General features: G+C 49.0%; 1 protein-coding gene and 1 long non-coding RNA gene across 3 annotated transcripts in view; one reads left to right on the forward strand and one right to left on the reverse strand.

Moving 5' to 3' along the window:
• Positions 1-22,144, forward strand: part of LOC138949122 (uncharacterized) — a 77,021-nt gene that overhangs the window by 3,839 nt on the left and 51,038 nt on the right. The window lies entirely within an intron of this gene.
• The window catches only part of LOC138949115 (uncharacterized), a 47,427-nt gene continuing 25,936 nt past the window's right edge, over positions 654-22,144 (reverse strand). For both annotated transcript variants that reach the window (XM_070320872.1, XM_070320873.1), the window contains exons 13-14: positions 7,507-7,722; positions 654-4,022 (exon numbers count right to left, since the gene is read on the reverse strand). In XM_070320872.1, coding sequence (XP_070176973.1) covers positions 2,637-4,022; positions 7,507-7,722 — 1,602 coding nt within the window. In that variant the 3' untranslated portion in view covers positions 654-2,636. The remainder of the gene's footprint in view (positions 4,023-7,506; positions 7,723-22,144) is intronic.

Genomic DNA, 22,144 nt, shown 5'->3' on the forward strand with positions numbered 1-22,144 from the left:
GGGGGCCTCCGTGTGCACGTGCAGGGGAACATGTAACACCGCTAAATGCAAGTGCAAGCGAGCAGCAGTACCCTGCTCTACAAAATGTCACCCTAAATCCACCCGATCGTGTCTGAACAAAGACAATCACTCTGGTGAGTGAGTGTACCCCTCTTCTGACAATTCTTCTAGTGCACTAAATGCAGTTCCAAACTGTCTAGTGATGAGCAAGCCTTTTATGGGGGGTGGAGGGGGGAGGGGAGAGGGAGGGAGATAGTTCCCTTGTGTATTATTTGTGCTATGTGAGGTGACTTTTACCAGCGGTTTTAATGACAAGATCAAAGTTTCTCTCGCTTTCAACTTGCAACCATCTGTTTTAAAAACTCTTGTGTATTATTTCTTCGTTTCTACCGGTAGAAACGACGATCGTCGTCTCTACTGGTAGAAACGTCGTTTCTACCGGTAGAAACGACGATCCTCGTCTCTACCGGTAGAAACGACGTTTCTACCAGATCTTCGTCTCTACCGTGACATGTACATACAACATCCACAAATAAATTGCACTGAATGCACATGCAGCACAATTAATCATGTGCACGACGTAATACAGTACTGGTGAAAATGGATCACACAATCTTTCACACTTTCACTCAAAAATTGAGCCCAAACAGAAGTCTTATAACACACATTTCATTCAAACATCACAACTTATACTCAAAACAAATGAACAGTCATTCTGTATGTACAATAGAAGACGCATGCATACAGTAACTAGTAGACAAGTGTAATTTATACAACATACACCAGACTCTGTACGCATAGTCAAATGTACACAAGTCCACATTCACACACTCCATCCCCTTGCTTAGAAACCAGGCTAAAATTAGGCATGGAAGTAGGTTTTTTTTAGCAACAGGCTGTAAAAACTCCATGGACATGGTTTCACTTGTAACAGGCTGTCAAAACTACATGGACATGGTTTCACTTGTAACAGGCTGTAAAAGACAGGAATAAAAAAAGCATAGGTACTTAAGACAATTCAAAACAATAATTGAATTCAATAAATTATGCTGAAAGGTTTTTTTTGCATGGGTGAAACTGATCAGAATTGAAAATAAGGAAAATGAGGCCGGGGTCCAGGAGCCGCCCAGGCCTTGGTGGGGTGCAGGGGCAATGCCCTGCTAGGGGGCCCAGTGGGGCAAAGCCCCCCGGAAGAAAACAAAAAATCAGGCTTTTAAGGGTAAAAGTAGGCCTATCCTGGTATCTCAAACACACAAATTTGCCCCCCTGAAGAAAACAAAAAATCAGGCTTTTAAGGGTAAAAGTAGGCCTATCCTGGTATCTCAAACACACAAATTAATTTTGCACATTAAACAATGGTAACAAATGCCAAGCTGTAGTCCGAAAATTCGCGCACCCAGTGAAACAAAGACTCAGCGATGTCCGGTGACTGTGTTAGGGGAAATACGGATCGGATCGCAGGCGGAGAAAAAAAAAAAATTTTTTTTTGGTAAAGATTTTCAAAATAACTTAATAAGGAATTCCTTATTAATTTTGACCAATTTCATTTGGCGGATTTCCGCCCTGAGGCGGAAAAGTTTCACCCATGCTTTTGTTACAATTTGAGTGTAGCGATGCTGTCACTTCTTGAAATCCATTCAAAAAGGGCAAGATCATTTGTATACAAACAACACTTTCTTTATTTGGTGTTTAACGTCGTTTTCAACCACGAAGGTTATATCGCGACGGGGAAAGGGGGGGAGATGGGATAGAGCCACTTGTCAATTGTTTCTTGTTCACAAAAGCACTAATCAAAAAATTGCTCCAGGGGCTTGCAACGTAGTACAATATATTACCTTACTGGGAGAATGCAAGTTTCCAGTACAAAGGATTTAACATTTCTTACATACTGCTTGACTAAAAATCTTTACAAACATTGACTATATTCTATACAAGAAACACTTAACAAGGGTAAAAGGAGAAACGGAATCCGTTAGTCGCCTCTTACGACATGCTGGGGAGCATCGGGTAAATTCTTCCCCCTAACCCGCGGGGGGAACAAACAACACTTAGATACACTGTTTCAAAATAAAAACATCAGGTACTATAAACAGCAATCATTCAACCGAGTTCAACGTTTAATTTAAACACCACACGTGGCGGAGTAAAAAGACAATTAAAAAGCAATGCGTAAAAGCAGACTTTGTACAATGGACAGAAAGATAGACAGGACAGAATTTAAGAAAAAAAGTTATGTACAACTTGCTACGAGTCTAAAACAGAAAGAGAGACAGGAAGAAATTAAGAAAAAAACCATTATGTACAACTTGCTAAGACTATGAGTCTAAAAAAAAGCGATGTAAAATGAAATGTCATTTATTTCACCTCTGATCTGATTAACAAACTTTCTCTGAACTCTTTACTCAGTCACCCTCTACAAGTCTTAGTACTTACTCACTCTGTATTCAACACTTTTTCTAGCACTTTCGCCATCTCACATTTCTGTTCTACCATTCATCTACAATTTACTCTCCTATAGTACTCTCCATCAAGCTCACTCGGTGTCTCACATGTCAAACACTTCACTCTCCGGCAATTCTCTCTCCTACAGTTCTCTCCTTCAGTTCTTTCCTGCACACTTTGTCTCACTCAACGTCTCACACAGGGTTGTAGTTGTTCCACCGACGCCCATAACCTGGGCCAGAGGGCATTTCGTTTTCAACGTACATGGCTGCTGCCTGATTGCCTGTGGAGTAGCCCCCACCACCTGCTTCATAGTTATAACCAGCGTAACTGTTCCCCGTGGCGGGAGACATCTGTATTGCATGAGGGGCTGAGGGGTCGGTTGAATTCATCGTCGGTTGCTGCCAGAAACCGTCTCCTGCCATCTGGTATTGGTTGTCGTAGTAACCCCCACTGTTGGCACCAGACGGGTTATTGTTAGCACGAGAGTCACTGTTGTAAGCGGAGGGGTTATTGGCACCGGGGTAAGGTCTGTAGTTGGCGAAACGGTTTTGTGCTGTGTTGAGATTCCGATTGGCAGCAATGGAGCTTTGACCAGGCCTAGCTGTGCTCTGATTTGTGTATTTTGTGGCAGACTGTAGCGCCTGTCTGTTTGAGCTCTGTTTCGACTGCTGCTGAGAGGGCGCCGATTGTCGTGATGACTTCCACTGTCCCGATGACGACCCCGAGGTGTTGGGGGACAAAGTGCTGATGCCTGAACTTGTGTGCGACCTGTCAGAAGCTGGCGACATCCGGGCACACTTTGCCGGCGTCACCGCCGTGGAAAAGTCAGGCTGGGGGAAGGAGGAGGAGGAGGAGGAAGAGGATGAGGAAACGGACAGGTTTTTGACGGGGGAAGAGAGCGTGACGCTGATGGCGCCGGCCGTAGGGGGGCTGATGAGGATGTTCTTGATGACGGGGGCAGCGCGGCTGTTGGCGTTGTCGCTGTCCGAGTGTGGAGGGTTGAGCAGGATGTTGCTGGCCACCGGCGTGCTGGACTCCACGGGAACCAGAGTCTGAGCTACCCCTGACGCCATCATGGCCCACGCAAACTTGGTGTACACCTCTTCCGGCGGCGTCATCTTCACCCTGATGGGCGTGGCCTGCTTGGCGGGCGTGGTCTGAGGGGTGGTGTCCGAAGTCGTCATGGGAATGGTCTCGGTACTGGTCTCTGAGGCGGTCTTGGGTGTGGTCTGTGATGCAGCCTTGGGTGTGCTATTGGGAGTGCTCTGCACTCTGGGCGGCTGGAGGGACACGTTAGCCTCAGCCAGGATGGAGGACTGGGCCGTTACAAAACCCTCCTCCGTATCCTCAAAGAGCGATCCGTTCAGAGAGTTGCCGACCGCCGCATCCCGGCTCTCCCTGCCGTTGGTGCCAGCCTTAGGGTTGATGCGCGACATGATACGCTCATGACGGGTCATTGCTTGAGCCGCCTCAATCTCCTCAACGATGTCGGCATGACAGGGGAGCTCACTGCGATCCTCCATCAGCAGGAAGCGACTGGTCTTGGTAACCCCCCTTTCCTTCATTGCTTCCACAACCTGCGGGACCAGAAGCAGAATTAATAACTCACTTAGAATGATAGAAGACGCTAAAAAGCGCGTAAGAGCAATGCATCATCTGCAAACATTGATAGCATCTTGAACCCAGATTCACATTTACATTACAATTTTCCAGCTTCATTCACACTGCACCAATGCATAAATTGTCAGGTATTTTTGTATTTTTTCTCTCTTTTGTTTGTGCGACATATTTAAAACAATGTTGACTACTTACTGCAACAATTCAGAGTGTTTATGAGCATTAGTCGACAAGGTCCTCTTTCCATCTAACCTGTATCAACCTTTAGACATCTTACTGTTTTGTTTTCCTTGTTTTCATTTTCTTAAACATTATACCAGTTGAACCCTTGCCATACATTGTAAGCACTGTATACGATTTGCATCCCTCCTCAATACTTGACAATAAAGATACTGCTCAATCCTCCTACCTTATTAAGATTCTTTTGATCGAACATAATAATCAAATCAAATCTTCTCTCTATATACACTTAGCTCACACTATTAACATTTAACACAAACTCTGCATCAAATTCTGTCATGTCTTCTCGTTCGCTCCTAGACATCCACTCATGTGGAACGCACAAATGCCGCCGCTTCTTGAGGTATTCTGTCATGTGATCGATGTCATCTGTTTGCATGAAATAATCCTCTTGTTGTTTTGCGAATGCTGTGTCTTTACTACTTGCAACTGACTCATAGCTAACAGAGACTACTTGGACGTGTTTCAATGCTCCTCCCTAGCAGGTCTTCAGTGAGTAGATTTCAAGTCTTCATTGAGAACTAAACACCTGTAGTCTGACCAATATTAGTTTGTTACATTTTAAACCATCGATTGAATTTCAAATTACACCGACTTATGAGTGACAGCACCTAATGTAATTTTGTGTGTGTGGATTTTATAGAATGAAGCGCCTTGTTGTCCCACAAATACAGTAAGCTCAGAAATCACAAGCACTACTGCACTGTAAGCCTGCAATCACTTCAAGCGATCAACAGGCAGCTCACCCTTGTGTGTAGTTTGCATGAAGTGATAAAAACATATCTTTCAACATACAGTCAAGATCATTTAACACGAAAAACGATAAGCCGAAAAAAAACCTTACGCGAAACGTGTTGTCAGTCCCAATCATTCCCTTCATAAACCCTACTAAAAAAACCATCACAACGCGAAATAAAACGATCTGAGACTCACGAAAAAAAAGTTTACACAAAGCCGATTCTCGGTCTCTTGCACCACCAAACAACTGGTTTTTTCAACTTGTAGCTTCCAAAGGGAGAAGTGTTCACGTGTTTGCACGGTCCATTGAAAGAAAGAATGAAATGGTCGACGTAAACTTAGACTTTATCACGAAGTCGGTACAGCTCTCTTGTGGTGTTTGCTTCTTGCGCATGCATATTCTTCCCGATAATTCCATAATCTCTCACTTTGGAAATTGGAGCAGATGGCACACAAATGTCACGGTGCATCAAGATTCTGAAGCCACTTCCGAAAACACTCTACGGCTTACGTGCGTTTGTTCGGTTGGTCAGCACCGATCAACTCTGTTGAAGCGTTTATACTTAAACGGTATCTTCTATGCTTTAATCATTTCATCACTTCATTGGCCCGTCAAAACACGGAAAAAAGCGGCTTCCTTTGGAAATAGAGCCTTTTATTCGCTGTCAGAGAAATGAAGCGACCCGAAAGTCAGACTCCTGCGAAGTTAACAACAAGACGCGGGCTGTATTCTTACACAAAAGAGTACTTCCGTTCAAACCGAAAGCTGAAACCGAATCGCGTCAGCAGTTCAAACGAGTTTCGCGTACATCGCTGCAAGTAAACTGATTTCAAAATACAGCAGACTTCCACTAACTCATCTTTGGGGTCCAAAGATTTTTGATCGCGATATATCCGATTCGCGATGCAGTTTGGGGTCCAATTAAAGGGAAGAAACCACGTTCTCTTCTGAGTCAGAGAAAAACGCGGTTATTTCCCTTGTTGGTCACAAAAAGCCTGTGAGCGTCACGTTGGCGTGTGTGCGTTTGCCGTGTGAGTGCATGTGTGTGTGTGCGTGCATGTGTGTATGTGCGTGCGTGCGCGTGCACGCACGCCTGGCATGTGGTTGTGCTACAATGTTCATGTGTATGTGCTACTGCGTTTCTCGCAAGTGTGACGCTTCTGTTGGCAACTAAGTTCTCAAAAGATTAACTGCGATGACACGTTTTCTTTTATCAGCAGATGACGATTTCTTTTCTTTTTTCTCCGACTCATACGTCGTCACAAACTTACTAGTTAATCAGACACAGACGTACTATGTACGCGTATAGCGACTCACTGCTGCACACACACACACTAACTGACAATGAACAGAACGCAAGCGGCCATGGTGAATTACCACATTATTTTATTTAGTTTGGAAACGCGCACTTGTTACTTTATTAACACGCACGCTTTGTTTTGCTTTGTGTGAGTCTGAGTTGACACGCGTTTTGTCTTTGGCAGAAAGCATGTAGATTTCTTCTTTTGATTGTTTGCTTTTTCTGCCACCTGCTATAACGCAAGAAGCTGAAGCACTTCATGGCGCCTGTAGAAAATCCGGGGCGTCTAGCTGAGATCGCGATTAGCGGGACTCGAGTGTTAAATTACATGCCTGACTAGATCGCAGAAAACTGAAGCTGAGTTTAAGCACTTGATTGTGGCCACCCGGACCGTCTAGCAGAGATCGCAATTAGCTGGACTCGAGTGTTCAACTGACTGGCCATACTGACTGGTCAGACACTTAACCTCTATAGGCACGTGGCCAATTTGACGATACCAATCGTGGCATGAAAGTTCTTGACTGAGTGGGGCACGTGCGCGTGAAAGGTTTGTTTTTCTTTTGTTCGCAGGTCTCGATCAACCCGTAATGTACACAACCTGAAAACACACACACGTAGAACACTATTTGGAGAGACTGAGGGAGAGAAAGACAGAGGGACTGATAAGATGAAATGACAATTTACTGCATGATGAAAGGCCATCGGACCCAGAGAGAGATAGCGTGGTTATGATAGAACATTTTTTCATGATCTGTACTATTTTTTGGCCTTTACTTGACTAATTTTGTAAAAAAAAATAAAAAAATTTTTTTTAAAAGGTCAGTTCTGTTTTTTTCGGGGTCCAAGAGGTCTCCGCGATATAGCCGAATTCGCGATTTAGTGGACCGCGAGTTAGTTCGTGTAAAGCGATCTCGACTGTGTCTCTACATTTCTATGCGCACCCCAGGTTTTCAGTGTCGATATTTCAGTTTCAGGCCGGCAGATTGACTGAATGTTTTGCTTTCACTTGAAGTGACTTGTTTGTAATTTCAGTTCATAGCATCAGTAAATTTACCAGTATCTTTAAGGCTCCCTCGGTTTTAAGATCAGCTCTTTCCGATTTGTAGAAGTAAATTTATATCAACGTTTCACGCCATTATTCATCCCCCCCCCCCCCCCCCCTTACCTTGTCGACTCTGAGGCGGAAGTAGAGCGAGACGTAGATCTTGCCGTCCTTCTGACTCTGGTTGGAGCGCAGCCCCATCTTGTGGACGGTGGACGGCAGGAAGCGACGCACGCTGTGGGGAAGGTCAGAGGCAAAGGTCAGCTCCGACAACACGTCCCCTTTGTCGCGAAACTCTTCTGCCATCTTCAGTGCCACCACTCTCAGTCTTCGCTCAATCTGCACAAGGCATCAGTCAATAAGTGAGTTGTCAATTTCAGATACACAGAGCCCAAAAAGTTAAGGATATTTTTTCAGTGGTATAGCCCAGATGTTAAACAGCAGTTTTTACACCAAAAAGTTTATTTGGTGTCCTACCTAACAAGTCACACACATTTCGTTCAAATCCGCCGCGCAGTCAGGCTGATCCAGCGTGTAAAGAAGAGCGACCACAATCCTGAAAAACGGCAAAAAATCCAAGGTTTTTGTGGTGTTTTTGCTGGGTAGACGCAGTTGATATGCAATAAATTAAAAACTACAAATAGCAGCCTCTCCAAATTTTACAGAACGATGACAAAGACCCTCGTCAGTATATGTTCCAGTACTTATAGCAAACAGAATCCGAGAATGGACGTTGTAACGGTTTTCCGTTAAAACTTTACAAACGTTCATAACGTCCTAGAAACAAGTGTGACATGCACGCAATTCTGTGTACTTTGCAAAGAATGGAAAATTTCCTAAATAAATTATCATTTAATTAATATACTTACCCGAATCACATTAGCATTGAGTCACCTGAGATGCTTATCACTGAAAAACGCTTACCCGGCTAAAGAATTTAAAGGGAAGCAACCCCATCACCAAAACGAAAGTGAAAGTAGCTTTGGTAATGGGCCAGTACACCGGGAGTTACCTCCCATACGGGTGTATGCCACGTCACTTCCTCTAGGAACACGTGCCTATTATCATACGGCTTTAAAAAATCTTAAAACCATAAGCGGGGCAGGTGGGAGGGAATACAGTATGTGATTCGGGTAAGTATATTAATTAAATGATAATTTATTTAGGAAATTTTCCATTTAATATCATATTCTTACTCCGAATCACATTAGCAGATAACATCAACAAGGCGGTGGGCTAGAAATGAATCAAAACTCACCATCAAGTTCTGGACAGGAACTGGCCTGCTGCTATGAGCGCTGGAAGGCCTCTGGAGCCATCCTGTCGAAGAGCTGTGACGTCCCGAAGATAAAAGTTTATGAAAACATCTTCGGAACGCCAATACGCAGTTGTCAGCACCTCCTCTAGACGTCTGGAGCGCAGAACTGCCAGAGAGGATGCCCACGCCCTCGTCTCATGGGCTCGGGCCGAGTCAAGTGGCAAGGAGGGCATAACCCCCCCCCTCTTTGTGCGCCTCCACTCATAAGCCTGCTTGATGAGCGAGGACACCCACCGGGCCAACGTTACCTTCGACAAATCTTTCTCGCGCCTAGTAAGGAGAGAGATAAACAACAACTTCTGAGAACTAGACCGAATCGGCTGAGTCCGGGCTAAGTACAGACGAAGTGCCCTCACAGGGCAATTGACCGAATCGGGGTCACCCGGGGCCAACGCGCTGGTCAGAGCCTTAACTCTAACCAGCGGAGAGGCCTGCCCCGGAGACTGATTCTTGGCCAGGAAATCAGGCCGGAAACGCAAAGATGCGGAACCGTCCGGCTCAAAGGAGATATCTCCAGGCTGACCCGACAGGGCGTGGACCTCGCTACCCCGTCGGGCCGTAGCCAACAAAAGGAGAAACAGCGCTTTGCGAGTGACATTGAACAGACTGGCCTCGCTTAAAGGCTCAAAATCCGCAGAACGAAGGAATTCCAGGATTAAAAACAAGTCCCACTTGGGAGCGGGCAAACGAGCTTTAGCTTCCTTAAGAGCAGCCCCTTTAATGACTGCAGCTATAACGCCCCCGACTCGAACAGAACGACCAATCTGCTGAAGAGTCGCCGAGATAGCGGAGCGCCGGACCCTCAACGAGGAGACTGAGGCGCCCTGTGAAGACATGAAAGAGAGGTGGTTAGCGACCTGAATAGAGCGCGGAGCCACCGAACTCACCCCTCTAGCTGAACACCAGGCAGTCCATGCCTTCCAGTGGGAAGCATAAACTGAAGAGGTGGACGCTCTATGCGAGCGAGCCACCAAGTCCAGAGTCAAAGACGACGCCCCAGAGCGCTTCAGCGAGTCCCGAACAACTTCCACACGTGAAGCTTCAGAAGACTGGGCTCCTCGTGTGGAATGCCTGTTCGGGGCTGCACTAGTTCCCCTCGCACGAGTGCGAGAGGAATGGGGGGCCCTTGGGCAAGCCGAAGAAGATCTGGAAACCAGACCTGCGACGGCCACAGAGGAGCGACCAGAAGAAGAAGGGCCGGCTCCTCCATCTCCGCTTTCCGGATTACTCGGCTGAGTAACGGAAAGGGAGGAGTCTGAAGATCTGTATGTGCCCCCCAACCCTCCCTGGACGCATCTGTAAAGAGGTCCAGGTCGGGGAGGGGCACGACGATCGGAACACCTCTGCAGACCCACTCCGTGTGCAACCACGGAAGGGTCGCAGACTGGAACCATCCCTGCAAAGGGATGAGGGCGTCCCAGTCCACCAGAGGAGAGTCCACAAACGGCTTCAGCGCGAACTGAAGCGGACATTTGTGGACCCGGCCCAGTGAAACCAGAAGAGCCATAGACTCCATCTGCCCCAAGATGGAGGCGAGCGAGCGGATGGAAGCCATCAGGAGAGGTAAAGTGGAGCGAATCTGAGCTTGGAGCTTGTCCACCCTTCTCTGAGAAGGCTGGACAGTCCAAGCGACCGTGTCGAAAGACATCCCCAGATAAGTGAATGTCTGTGACGGGGTCAGCTCCGACTTTACCCGGTTGATCGAGAACCCCAACCAGTTGGATTCTCGAAGAACCGTCAGGGTATCCTGCGAACAGCCGCTCTGGGACTGGTTCATGATGAGCCAGTCGTCCAGATAAGCCCGCAGACGGATACCCTGGGACCTCACCAGTGCACAGACCTGTCTCACCACCATGGTAAAAATCCACAGTGCGAGAGACAGCCCGAAAGGGAGTGCGCGAAACTGGTAGATCTGATCTCCCCACCGGAAATGAAGCCATTTCTGGTCGGTCGGATGCATAAGAATGTGAAAGTATGCGTCCGTGAGATCGATCGAGGTCACCCAGTCTCCTGGGCGGAGAGAGTCTCGGACAGAGGCTGGCGTCTCCATCTTGAATTTTATCTCCCTCAAGAAAGTATTGAGGAGAGATAAATCCAACACGGGACGCCATCCTCCTGATGCTTTGGGAACAGCGACCAGACGCCCGTAAAATCCCAGGGAGCTGTGGACCCGAACTCTCTCCACCGCGCCCTTCTGCTCCAGGGAGGCAATTTCCGACTGCAAGACGGAACGTGCTTCCTGCGAGAAGGGGGGCTTGAACCGCGGAGGCACTCGGGTAAGAGGCGCCTTTTCCTCCCGCCAGAGTAGACGGAAGCCCGAACTCACCACTCCCACAATCCATTGGCTGTCTACTACCGACATCCAACGAGAAAGTGCCCGGGAGGGGCCTCCCGCCATCACCAAGGTGGAGGGCGGGAGGGAGGTGAGATCGGGAGCGCTTCATTGGGGGTGTGGCTTACTTCCAGAGCCGCCACGCCCCCTCCCCGATGCCGTCCTCTTCTTCCCACCACGAGCGGCCGGCGAAGCCTGCCGCTTCTGAGCTGGCTTGGGGTTAGACGATGTCTGAGCCTGCTTCTGTTTAGAAGGCTGAGACTGTTTCACCCCCTTCAGAGTGTAGTCAAGGAACTGACTGTCCTTGTTTGACTGAATCTCCTTCTGTCTGGCATCCAGTGCCAGCGGACAGAAGAGAGACTCCTCTGAGACCGGGGAGACTCTCAAGGTCTCCCTAGTAGCCAGCTCCGTGAATTGGGACTGCGAGAGGAAGAGATCCCTCCTGCAGAGTACCGCTTGGGTGTACTGCAGGGAGGAAAGACGCAATTGTTCCTCATTGACCTTGGCCAATGCGGTCAAAAGCGCAGAGACATCGTCCGCATTCTGTTCTTCACTGAGAGTGAAAGGAACTAGCGAATCGGTCAATGCCCGAGACAGAGCCCGAACGAGAGTCTCCGCAATGGAGGACAGTTCGATCTGCCGACGTCCAACCTCCTCAGCAGAGAGGAGGGAAGCCTCGGAAACCGGCAAAACCGAATCACGCTTGATCGGTTTAGTCAGAAGAGGCAGCAATTCCCGGGAAACCGGAAGGGTAGCCCTAGGGAGTGCAAAAGACGCCAGCCAATTCTGGCTCTGATTGGGCATGCCAAGCTTCCTATTGGCCGTAGGCACGAAGGAAGAGGCTTGGGCAGCTGAAGCCACCCACTGCTGAGCTGATTCCGGAACTGGACCAAAAGGAAGCAGTAACGGAACAGGCACTGGCCGAATACCACTCCCCGCATGTGCTGGACGAACCAGTGAATGCGAAAGTTGGTAAGCCACTGACGGAGACTCGGCGAACCGGAAGGAAGAAACATCCTCCTGTGCCGGCCGGAAGTCCGCCATGGCAGAAGGAACGAATGATGCGGAAGAGTCCGCAGCCACCACCCCTTCAGGAAAATAACGAGACGTTACTTCCGCCGCGACGTCAAGAACAGACTTGAGCTTCGACGGAAACACGCCCCGCGACTCCTCGCTGACCACTGATGGAGCATCAGAATAGTCACACGTGGAACCATGACCGAAGTCACCAGTTCCGGAAGCAGAAGCATGCCCTGGCAAACCGGAAACCGGAAAAGCCTGAGCACTAACGTCATCCTGCCGCCCAAAACCCTGTGAAGGTAAAGGGTAAGCAGGACGACCATCCGCAAAAACCGGAGCTGGATGAGCTGACGTCACTCCCCCGACTGAGTGGAGTGATGCCTGCTCAAGCCTAAGGCGCTTGAAAGCCGGAAGGCGCACGCTGTAATCCACTATCTGGTATCCGGAAGGAACCACCAGAAGAGGAAGAAGCGTTTCCGGCCGAAACCGGAAGTGTAGTCAACGGAACCGCAAAATGCGGAAGTGAAGACTGCACTGGTTGACTTCGCGATCCGGAAGGACCGGAAGTCAGTGAATACTCCATCCTGCCGCGACCGCCGTAGCGTGCCGGAGCGGACGGATCATCACTTCCGGCAAGTGCCGGAAATGCGGCAGTCGAAACCGACTGCCGCCGCTGTTCGAACAAGTCCGGGGCCTCGTAGGTTATCGCCGGAAATGAAAGATCAGCAAGGTATCGGTCGTGACCCGATGCGAAAGAGCTGTCCCCCGAAGGAGAACGTCCAGGCGCCTCACGAGGGCTATCGGACCAGCTCTGCTTACCAACCGACGCTGAAGAGGGAGGACGCTGCTCCAAGCCGGAAGTGGAGGACAAAGACACGGAAGCCAATGCCCGGACGTCACTGCCAGATGCCGGAAACGCCGAACTGCTGGCGACGGAACGCTGAAATTCTGCCTGCACCAAGCTGCGGATTTCTGGAACCAGTGACTTTAACAGAGAGGAAACCAACGCACCTTGTCCAGGTGCTAACAAAGAAGACGAAGTCTCCGATGTAGAGACAGGTGCAGAAGTAACAGTAGCGCTAGGCGCCGCAAAAGAAGCAGAAGTAGTAACAGCGCTAGGCGCCGAAATTGGTACAGCCAACAAAGTGTTACGCTCTTGGTCTGTAACAAGTAACGTTGCTTTGGAAGAGGAAGACTTAGCCTTAATTTTCCCCTTGGGGTCCGACTTGCCACGGCGCTTGTCTGAATCAGACATGTTGACAACAACACGTGGCAACGCGAAAAAAATTTACTGAAACATAAGTCTAAACGACTGGAAAATTCAGTAAACACACGCACTAATGCGTTAACAAAATACTATAGCTAAACTTGCCCCACAAGCAGAGGCACGGAGAGCTACAAACAAAGTCACACGAGCTAGAAAACTAACTCACACAACAAAATGGCGACACGCAAGACACTGACACAAACGTCAACAACACGTGGCAAAGTAAAAAGATTTACTGAAACGTAAGTCAAAACGACTGAAAACACAGTAAACACACACGCTTACGCGTCAACAAAATACTAAAGCTACACTTGCCCAAACAGAAAGAGGGCACGCAGAGCTACTAGCAAAGTCACACGAGTTAGCTAACTAACTCACACAACAAAATGGCGAAACACGCAAGTCACTGACACACAAGTCCGTAAAAAACGGACAACGTACAGTAACGAAACAGCGCAAACAACCAACAACAAACGGGAACGAGCTCACCAAACTGTAGGCAAGGCGAGCAGACAAGCTGGGTAACGTGGCCGGCGGGTGTCACTCAAACACACAAGGTCAGCCACAGAGCGTCAAAAAGTGAACCGTCCTCTCCGAGGTGAAAAAGACGTATGATAATAGGCACGTGTTCCTAGAGGAAGTGACGTGGCATACACCCGTATGGGAGGTAACTCCCGGTGTACTGGCCCATTACCAAAGCTACTTTCACTTTCGTTTTGGTGATGGGGTTGCTTCCCTTTAAATTCTTTAGCCGGGTAAGCGTTTTTCAGTGATAAGCATCTCAGGTGACTCAATGCTAATGTGATTCGGAGTAAGAATATGATATTAAATGGTGCCATTACATGTGTGCCAAGTTTCAGAAACATTCTTTCGTGGGCTCAAAAGATATAGCCTCATGACTTTGAAGAAATAAAAAGTAAAATCTCACTCCGCTCTGCTGTTCTATTTTTAGACGATGGCGTCTGCAAAACTCATATCAAGGTGGCAGAGTGATCAGGACACACACTTTCCACTATCGAGACAATGCTCTTACAAACTCTTAAAAACATGGTGATGTCCATCTCCACAGCTCCATTTCGTATCGTAGCATTCAAACTGTCTGATTGGTCACAGCAAATGCCAGATTGTGTCTCGCCGCTATTAAGACGACGATGAGAAAAACCCAGTGTTGCCACCATCTGACGTCATATTTTGGAAAATTTCCTAAATAAATTATCATTTAATTAATATACTTACCCGAATCACATTAGCATTGAGTCACCTGAGATGCTTATCACTGAAAAACGCTTACCCGGCTAAAGAATTTAAAGGGAAGCAACCCCATCACCAAAACGAAAGTGAAAGTAGCTTTGGTAATGGGCCAGTACACCGGGAGTTACCTCCCATACGGGTGTATGCCACGTCACTTCCTCTAGGAACACGTGCCTATTATCATACGGCTTTAAAAAAAATCTTAAAACCATAAGCGGGGCAGGTGGGAGGGAATACAGTATGTGATTCGGGTAAGTATATTAATTAAATGATAATTTATTTAGGAAATTTTCCATTTAATATCATATTCTTACTCCGAATCACATTAGCAGATAACATCAACAAGGCGGTGGGCTAGAAATGAATCAAAACTCACCATCAAGTTCTGGACAGGAACTGGCCTGCTGCTATGAGCGCTGGAAGGCCTCTGGAGCCATCCTGTCGAAGAGCTGTGACGTCCCGAAGATAAAAGTTTATGAAAACATCTTCGGAACGCCAATACGCAGTTGTCAGCACCTCCTCTAGACGTCTGGAGCGCAGAACTGCCAGAGAGGATGCCCACGCCCTCGTCTCATGGGCTCGGGCCGAGTCAAGTGGCAAGGAGGGCATAACCCCCCCCCCTCTTTGTGCGCCTCCACTCATAAGCCTGCTTGATGAGCGAGGACACCCACCGGGCCAACGTTACCTTCGACAAATCTTTCTCGCGCCTAGTAAGGAGAGAGATAAACAACAACTTCTGAGAACTAGACCGAATCGGCTGAGTCCGGGCTAAGTACAGACGAAGTGCCCTCACAGGGCAATTGACCGAATCGGGGTCACCCGGGGCCAACGCGCTGGTCAGAGCCTTAACTCTAACCAGCGGAGAGGCCTGCCCCGGAGACTGATTCTTGGCCAGGAAATCAGGCCGGAAACGCAAAGATGCGGAACCGTCCGGCTCAAAGGAGATACCTCCAGGCTGACCCGACAGGGCGTGGACCTCGCTACCCCGTCGGGCCGTAGCCAACAAAAGGAGAAACAGCGCTTTGCGAGTGACATTGAACAGACTGGCCTCGCTTAAAGGCTCAAAATCCGCAGAACGAAGGAATTCCAGGATTAAAAACAAGTCCCACTTGGGAGCGGGCAAACGAGCTTTAGCTTCCTTAAGAGCAGCCCCTTTAATGACTGCAGCTATAACGCCCCCGACTCGAACAGAACGACCAATCTGCTGAAGAGTCGCCGAGATAGCGGAGCGCCGGACCCTCAACGAGGAGACTGAGGCGCCCTGTGAAGACATGAAAGAGAGGTGGTTAGCGACCTGAATAGAGCGCGGAGCCACCGAACTCACCCCTCTAGCTGAACACCAGGCAGTCCATGCCTTCCAGTGGGAAGCATAAACTGAAGAGGTGGACGCTCTATGCGAGCGAGCCACCAAGTCCAGAGTCAAAGACGACGCCCCAGAGCGCTTCAGCGAGTCCCGAACAACTTCCACACGTGAAGCTTCAGAAGACTGGGCTCCTCGTGTGGAATGCCTGTTCGGGGCTGCACTAGTTCCCCTCGCACGAGTGCTAGAGGAATGGGGGGCCCTTGGGCAAGCCGAAGAAGATCTGGAAACCAGACCTGCGACGGCCACAGAGGAGCGACCAGAAGAAGAAGGGCCGGCTCCTCCATCTCCGCTTTCCGGATTACTCGGCTGAGTAACGGAAAGGGAGGAGTCTGAAGATCTGTATGTGCCCCCCAACCCTCCCTGGACGCATCTGTAAAGAGGTCCAGGTCGGGGAGGGGCACGACGATCGGAACACCTCTGCAGACCCACTCCGTGTGCAACCACGGAAGGGTCGCAGACTGGAACCATCCCTGCAAAGGGATGAGGGCGTCCCAGTCCACCAGAGGAGAGTCCACAAACGGCTTCAGCGCGAACTGAAGCGGACATTTGTGGACCCGGCCCAGTGAAACCAGAAGAGCCATAGACTCCATCTGCCCCAAGATGGAGGCGAGCGAGCGGATGGAAGCCATCAGGAGAGGTAAAGTGGAGCGAATCTGAGCTTGGAGCTTGTCCACCCTTCTCTGAGAAGGCTGGACAGTCCAAGCGACCGTGTCGAAAGACATCCCCAGATAAGTGAATGTCTGTGACGGGGTCAGCTCCGACTTTACCCGGTTGATCGAGAACCCCAACCAGTTGGATTCTCGAAGAACCGTCAGGGTATCCTGCGAACAGCCGCTCTGGGACTGGTTCATGATGAGCCAGTCGTCCAGATAAGCCCGCAGACGGATACCCTGGGACCTCACCAGTGCACAGACCTGTCTCACCACCATGGTGAAAATCCACGGTGCGAGAGACAGCCCGAAAGGGAGTGCGCGAAACTGGTAGATCTGATCTCCCCACCGGAAACGAAGCCATTTCCGGTCGGTCGGATGCATAAGAATGTGAAAGTATGCGTCCGTGAGATCGATCGAGGTCACCCAGTCTCCTGGGCGGAGAGAGTCTCGGACAGAGGCTGGCGTCTCCATCTTGAATTTTATCTCCCTCAAGAAAGTATTGAGGAGAGATAAATCCAACACGGGACGCCATCCTCCTGATGCTTTGGGAACAGCGACCAGACGCCCGTAAAATCCCAGGGAGCTGTGGACCCGAACTCTCTCCACCGCGCCCTTCTGCTCCAGGGAGGCAATTTCCGACTGCAAGACGGAACGTGCTTCCTGCGAGAAGGGGGGCTTGAACCGCGGAGGCACTCGGGTAAGAGGCGCCTTTTCCTCCCGCTAGAGTAGACGGAAGCCCGAACTCACCACTCCCACAATCCATTGGCTGTCTACTACCGACATCCAACGAGAAAGTGCCCGGGAGGGGCCTCCCGCCATCACCAAGGTGGAGGGCGGGAGGGAGGTGAGATCGGGAGCGCTTCATTGGGGGTGTGGCTTACTTCCAGAGCCGCCACGCCCCCTCCCCGATGCCGTCCTCTTCTTCCCACCACGAGCGGCCGGCGAAGCCTGCCGCTTCTGAGCTGGCTTGGGGTTAGACGATGTCTGAGCCTGCTTCTGTTTAGAAGGCTGAGACTGTTTCACCCCCTTCAGAGTGTAGTCAAGGAACTGACTGTCCTTGTTTGACTGAATCTCCTTCTGTCTGGCATCCAGTGCCAGCGGACAGAAGAGAGACTCCTCTGAGACCGGGGAGACTCTCAAGGTCTCCCTAGTAGCCAGCTCCGTGAATTGGGACTGCGAGAGGAAGAGATCCCTCCTGCAGAGTACCGCTTGGGTGTACTGCAGGGAGGAAAGACGCAATTGTTCCTCATTGACCTTGGCCAATGCGGTCAAAAGCGCAGAGACATCGTCCGCATTCTGTTCTTCACTGAGAGTGAAAGGAACTAGCGAATCGGTCAATGCCCGAGACAGAGCCCGAACGAGAGTCTCCGCAATGGAGGACAGTTCGATCTGCCGACGTCCAACCTCCTCAGCAGAGAGGAGGGAAGCCTCGGAAACCGGCAAAACCGAATCACGCTTGATCGGTTTAGCCAGAAGAGGCAGCAATTCCCGGGAAACCGGAAGGGTAGCCCTAGGGAGTGCAAAAGACGCCAGCCAATTCTGGCTCTGATTGGGCATGCCAAGCTTCCTATTGGCCGTAGGCACGAAGGAAGAGGCTTGGGCAGCTGAAGCCACCCACTGCTGAGCTGATTCCGGAACTGGACCAAAAGGAAGCAGTAACGGAACAGGCACTGGCCGAATACCACTCCCCGCATGTGCTGGACGAACCAGTGAATGCGAAAGTTGGTAAGCCACTGACGGAGACTCGGCGAACCGGAAGGAAGAAACATCCTCCTGTGCCGGCCGGAAGTCCGCCATGGCAGAAGGAACGAATGATGCGGAAGAGTCCGCAGCCACCACCCCTTCAGGAAAATAACGAGACGTTACTTCCGCCGCGACGTCAAGAACAGACTTGAGCTTCGACGGAAACACGCCCCGCGACTCCTCGCTGACCACTGATGGAGCATCAGAATAGTCACACGTGGAACCATGACCGAAGTCACCAGTTCCGGAAGCAGAAGCATGCCCTGGCAAACCGGAAACCGGAAAAGCCTGAGCACTAACGTCATCCTGCCGCCCAAAACCCTGTGAAGGTAAAGGGTAAGCAGGACGACCATCCGCAAAAACCGGAGCTGGATGAGCTGACGTCACTCCCCCGACTGAGTGGAGTGATGCCTGCTCAAGCCTAGGCGCTTGAAAGCCGGAAGGCGCACGCTGTAATCCACTATCTGGTATCCGGAAGGAACCACCAGAAGAGGAAGAAGCGTTTCCGGCCGAAACCGGAAGTGTAGTCAACGGAACCGCAAAATGCGGAAGTGAAGACTGCACTGGTTGACTTCGCGATCCGGAAGGACCGGAAGTCAGTGAATACTCCATCCTGCCGCGACCGCCGTAGCGTGCCGGAGCGGACGGATCATCACTTCCGGCAAGTGCCGGAAATGCGGCAGTCGAAACCGACTGCCGCCGCTGTTCGAACAAGTCCGGGGCCTCGTAGGTTATCGCCGGAAATGAAAGATCAGCAAGGTATCGGTCGTGACCCGATGCGAAAGAGCTGTCCCCCGAAGGAGAACGTCCAGGCGCCTCACGAGGGCTATCGGACCAGCTCTGCTTACCAACCGACGCTGAAGAGGGAGGACGCTGCTCCAAGCCGGAAGTGGAGGACAAAGACACGGAAGCCACTGCCCGGACGTCACTGCCAGATGCCGGAAACGCCGAACTGCTGGCGACGGAACGCTGAAATTCTGCCTGCACCAAGCTGCGGATTTCTGGAACCAGTGACTTTAACAGAGAGGAAACCAACGCACCTTGTCCAGGTGCTAACAAAGAAGACGAAGTCTCCGATGTAGAGACAGGTGCAGAAGTAACAGTAGCGCTAGGCGCCGCAAAAGAAGCAGAAGTAGTAACAGCGCTAGGCGCCGAAATTGGTACAGCCAACAAAGTGTTACGCTCTTGGTCTGTAACAAGTAACGTTGCTTTGGAAGAGGAAGACTTAGCCTTAATTTTCCCCTTGGGGTCCGACTTGCCACGGCGCTTGTCTGAATCAGACATGTTGACAACAACACGTGGCAACGCGAAAAAATTTACTGAAACATAAGTCTAAACGACTGGAAAATTCAGTAAACACACGCACTAATGCGTTAACAAAATACTATAGCTAAACTTGCCCCACAAGCAGAGGCACGGAGAGCTACAAACAAAGTCACACGAGCTAGAAAACTAACTCACACAACAAAATGGCGACACGCAAGACACTGACACAAACGTCAACAACACGTGGCAAAGTAAAAAGATTTACTGAAACGTAAGTCAAAACGACTGAAAACACAGTAAACACACACGCTTACGCGTCAACAAAATACTAAAGCTACACTTGCCCAAACAGAAAGAGGGCACGCAGAGCTACTAGCAAAGTCACACGAGTTAGCTAACTAACTCACACAACAAAATGGCGAAACACGCAAGTCACTGACACACAAGTCCGTAAAAAACGGACAACGTACAGTAACGAAACAGCGCAAACAACCAACAACAAACGGGAACGAGCTCACCAAACTGTAGGCAAGGCGAGCAGACAAGCTGGGTAACGTGGCCGGCGGGTGTCACTCAAACACACAAGGTCAGCCACAGAGCGTCAAAAAGTGAACCGTCCTCTCCGAGGTGAAAAAGACGTATGATAATAGGCACGTGTTCCTAGAGGAAGTGACGTGGCATACACCCGTATGGGAGGTAACTCCCGGTGTACTGGCCCATTACCAAAGCTACTTTCACTTTCGTTTTGGTGATGGGGTTGCTTCCCTTTAAATTCTTTAGCCGGGTAAGCGTTTTTCAGTGATAAGCATCTCAGGTGACTCAATGCTAATGTGATTCGGAGTAAGAATATGATATTAAATTGGAATTATATGACGTCATGTCTGCATTCTCCTGTTATTTGATTCTTTGTATTCTTTACTTCTTTCTTATACAGCACAGCTGTGTTCAAAACACGCGAAAAGTTCTTTTCTGCAACTTCTTCCGAGCAAGTGATTCGCATCATCCGCGAAAGGCTATACGCATCCTATCGGAGAACGAGAATCAAAATTATAGAAAAAGTCCTAAAAAAAAATTGCGCAAAAGACACCAGGGGCAGTATTTTTCACCTCTTTTCAAACGATCATACCTTTTGAGCCCGTGAAAGAATGATTTTGAAACTTGGCACACATGTAATGGCACCATTCTTTGCAAAGTATACAAAGTTGCGTGCATGTTACATTTGTTTCTTAGACGTTACAAACGTTTCCAAATTTTTCACGGAAAACCGTTACAACGTCCATTCTTGGGTTCTGTTTGACCTAAGTACTGGAACATATCCAGATGAGGGTTTTTGTCATCGCTCTGTGAAATTTGGAGAGGCTGCTATTTGTAGTTTTAGATTTATTGCATATCAACTGCGACCCAGCAACCCAGCAAAAACACCATAAAAACCCTGGATTTTTTGCTGTTTTTCAGGATTGTTGTCGCTTTCCTTTACACGTTGGATCAGCCTAACTGCGCGGCGGATTTGAACGAAATTTGTATGACTTGTTAGGTAAGACACCAAATAAACCTTTTGGTGTAAAAAATGCAAAATATTATTCAGTTTAAGTCACCGTTCGACGGTTGAAGGTGAATCATGCCGTCAAAAAACGCCATTTTTGAGGGTAGGCGTGGTCACGGACATGTGACGTCATACCCAAATATTGCTCAGATTCAAGAAACACATTTTTAAGCAGAAGAAAAACTGATCTTCAAATACAGGTATATTTCTGACCCAAAAATTGCTGTTTAACATCCGGGGTATACCACTGAAAAAATATCCTTAACTTTTTGGGCTCAGTCTACCTACCTCTTTGTGTAAGCCACTTTGTAAATAACTATAAATCTGTTCAGGGCTGGTATGCAGAAGTCAAGTTTAGAGACTTTAGTCAGGGATAAACTGCTTTGAGGTCCTGTTTATCCCGGACTAAAGTCTAAACTCGACTTCTGCATACTGGCCCTGAACACACAGCATTGAGGGTATAGTTTATCTAGGACTAAAGTCTCCGACCCTGACTCGTGCACACCGGCCTTGGGTTTTACATGGGATAAGAGCATCTTTATGCTTGGACATATACAGTGGAACCACCTTATACAGACCTAGACAAATCTGAGAATATTAGGGAGTCTTAAGGGAAGAGGTGGCACGAATTTTTTTACTAAAATCCTTCCAAAATGTGTTTTGGGTTTCCTGCAATATTAGGTACTTTGAACACCCTAGATTCATTGTGTCATGTTTATTTTGTCAATTGTATCGTATTTTTTGCAATAAAGTGATGAATTTCAAAGTGAGTGCACATGCATGAGTGATAAAAGTCAGAAAACTTGCTGAAAAATCGATGTTTTCAAGGGCTTGAAACAGCCACTTTTCTTCCAAGAAGACAAACTCGTTGCACTCGACACGATCCATCGGGAATTCCCGTTTGCTGGTGACGTCAACAATACCCCAAAATAGCCCGTTATTTTCGCTCAACTGTCAGAGCACAAGCATACTATCCGCGACAGGAATTCCCGGATTTGCAAGATT

The sequence above is a fragment of the Littorina saxatilis genome, linkage group LG15, assembly GCF_037325665.1.
Source record: "Littorina saxatilis isolate snail1 linkage group LG15, US_GU_Lsax_2.0, whole genome shotgun sequence".
In the NCBI taxonomy this organism is placed as follows: Eukaryota; Metazoa; Mollusca; class Gastropoda; order Littorinimorpha; family Littorinidae; genus Littorina; species Littorina saxatilis.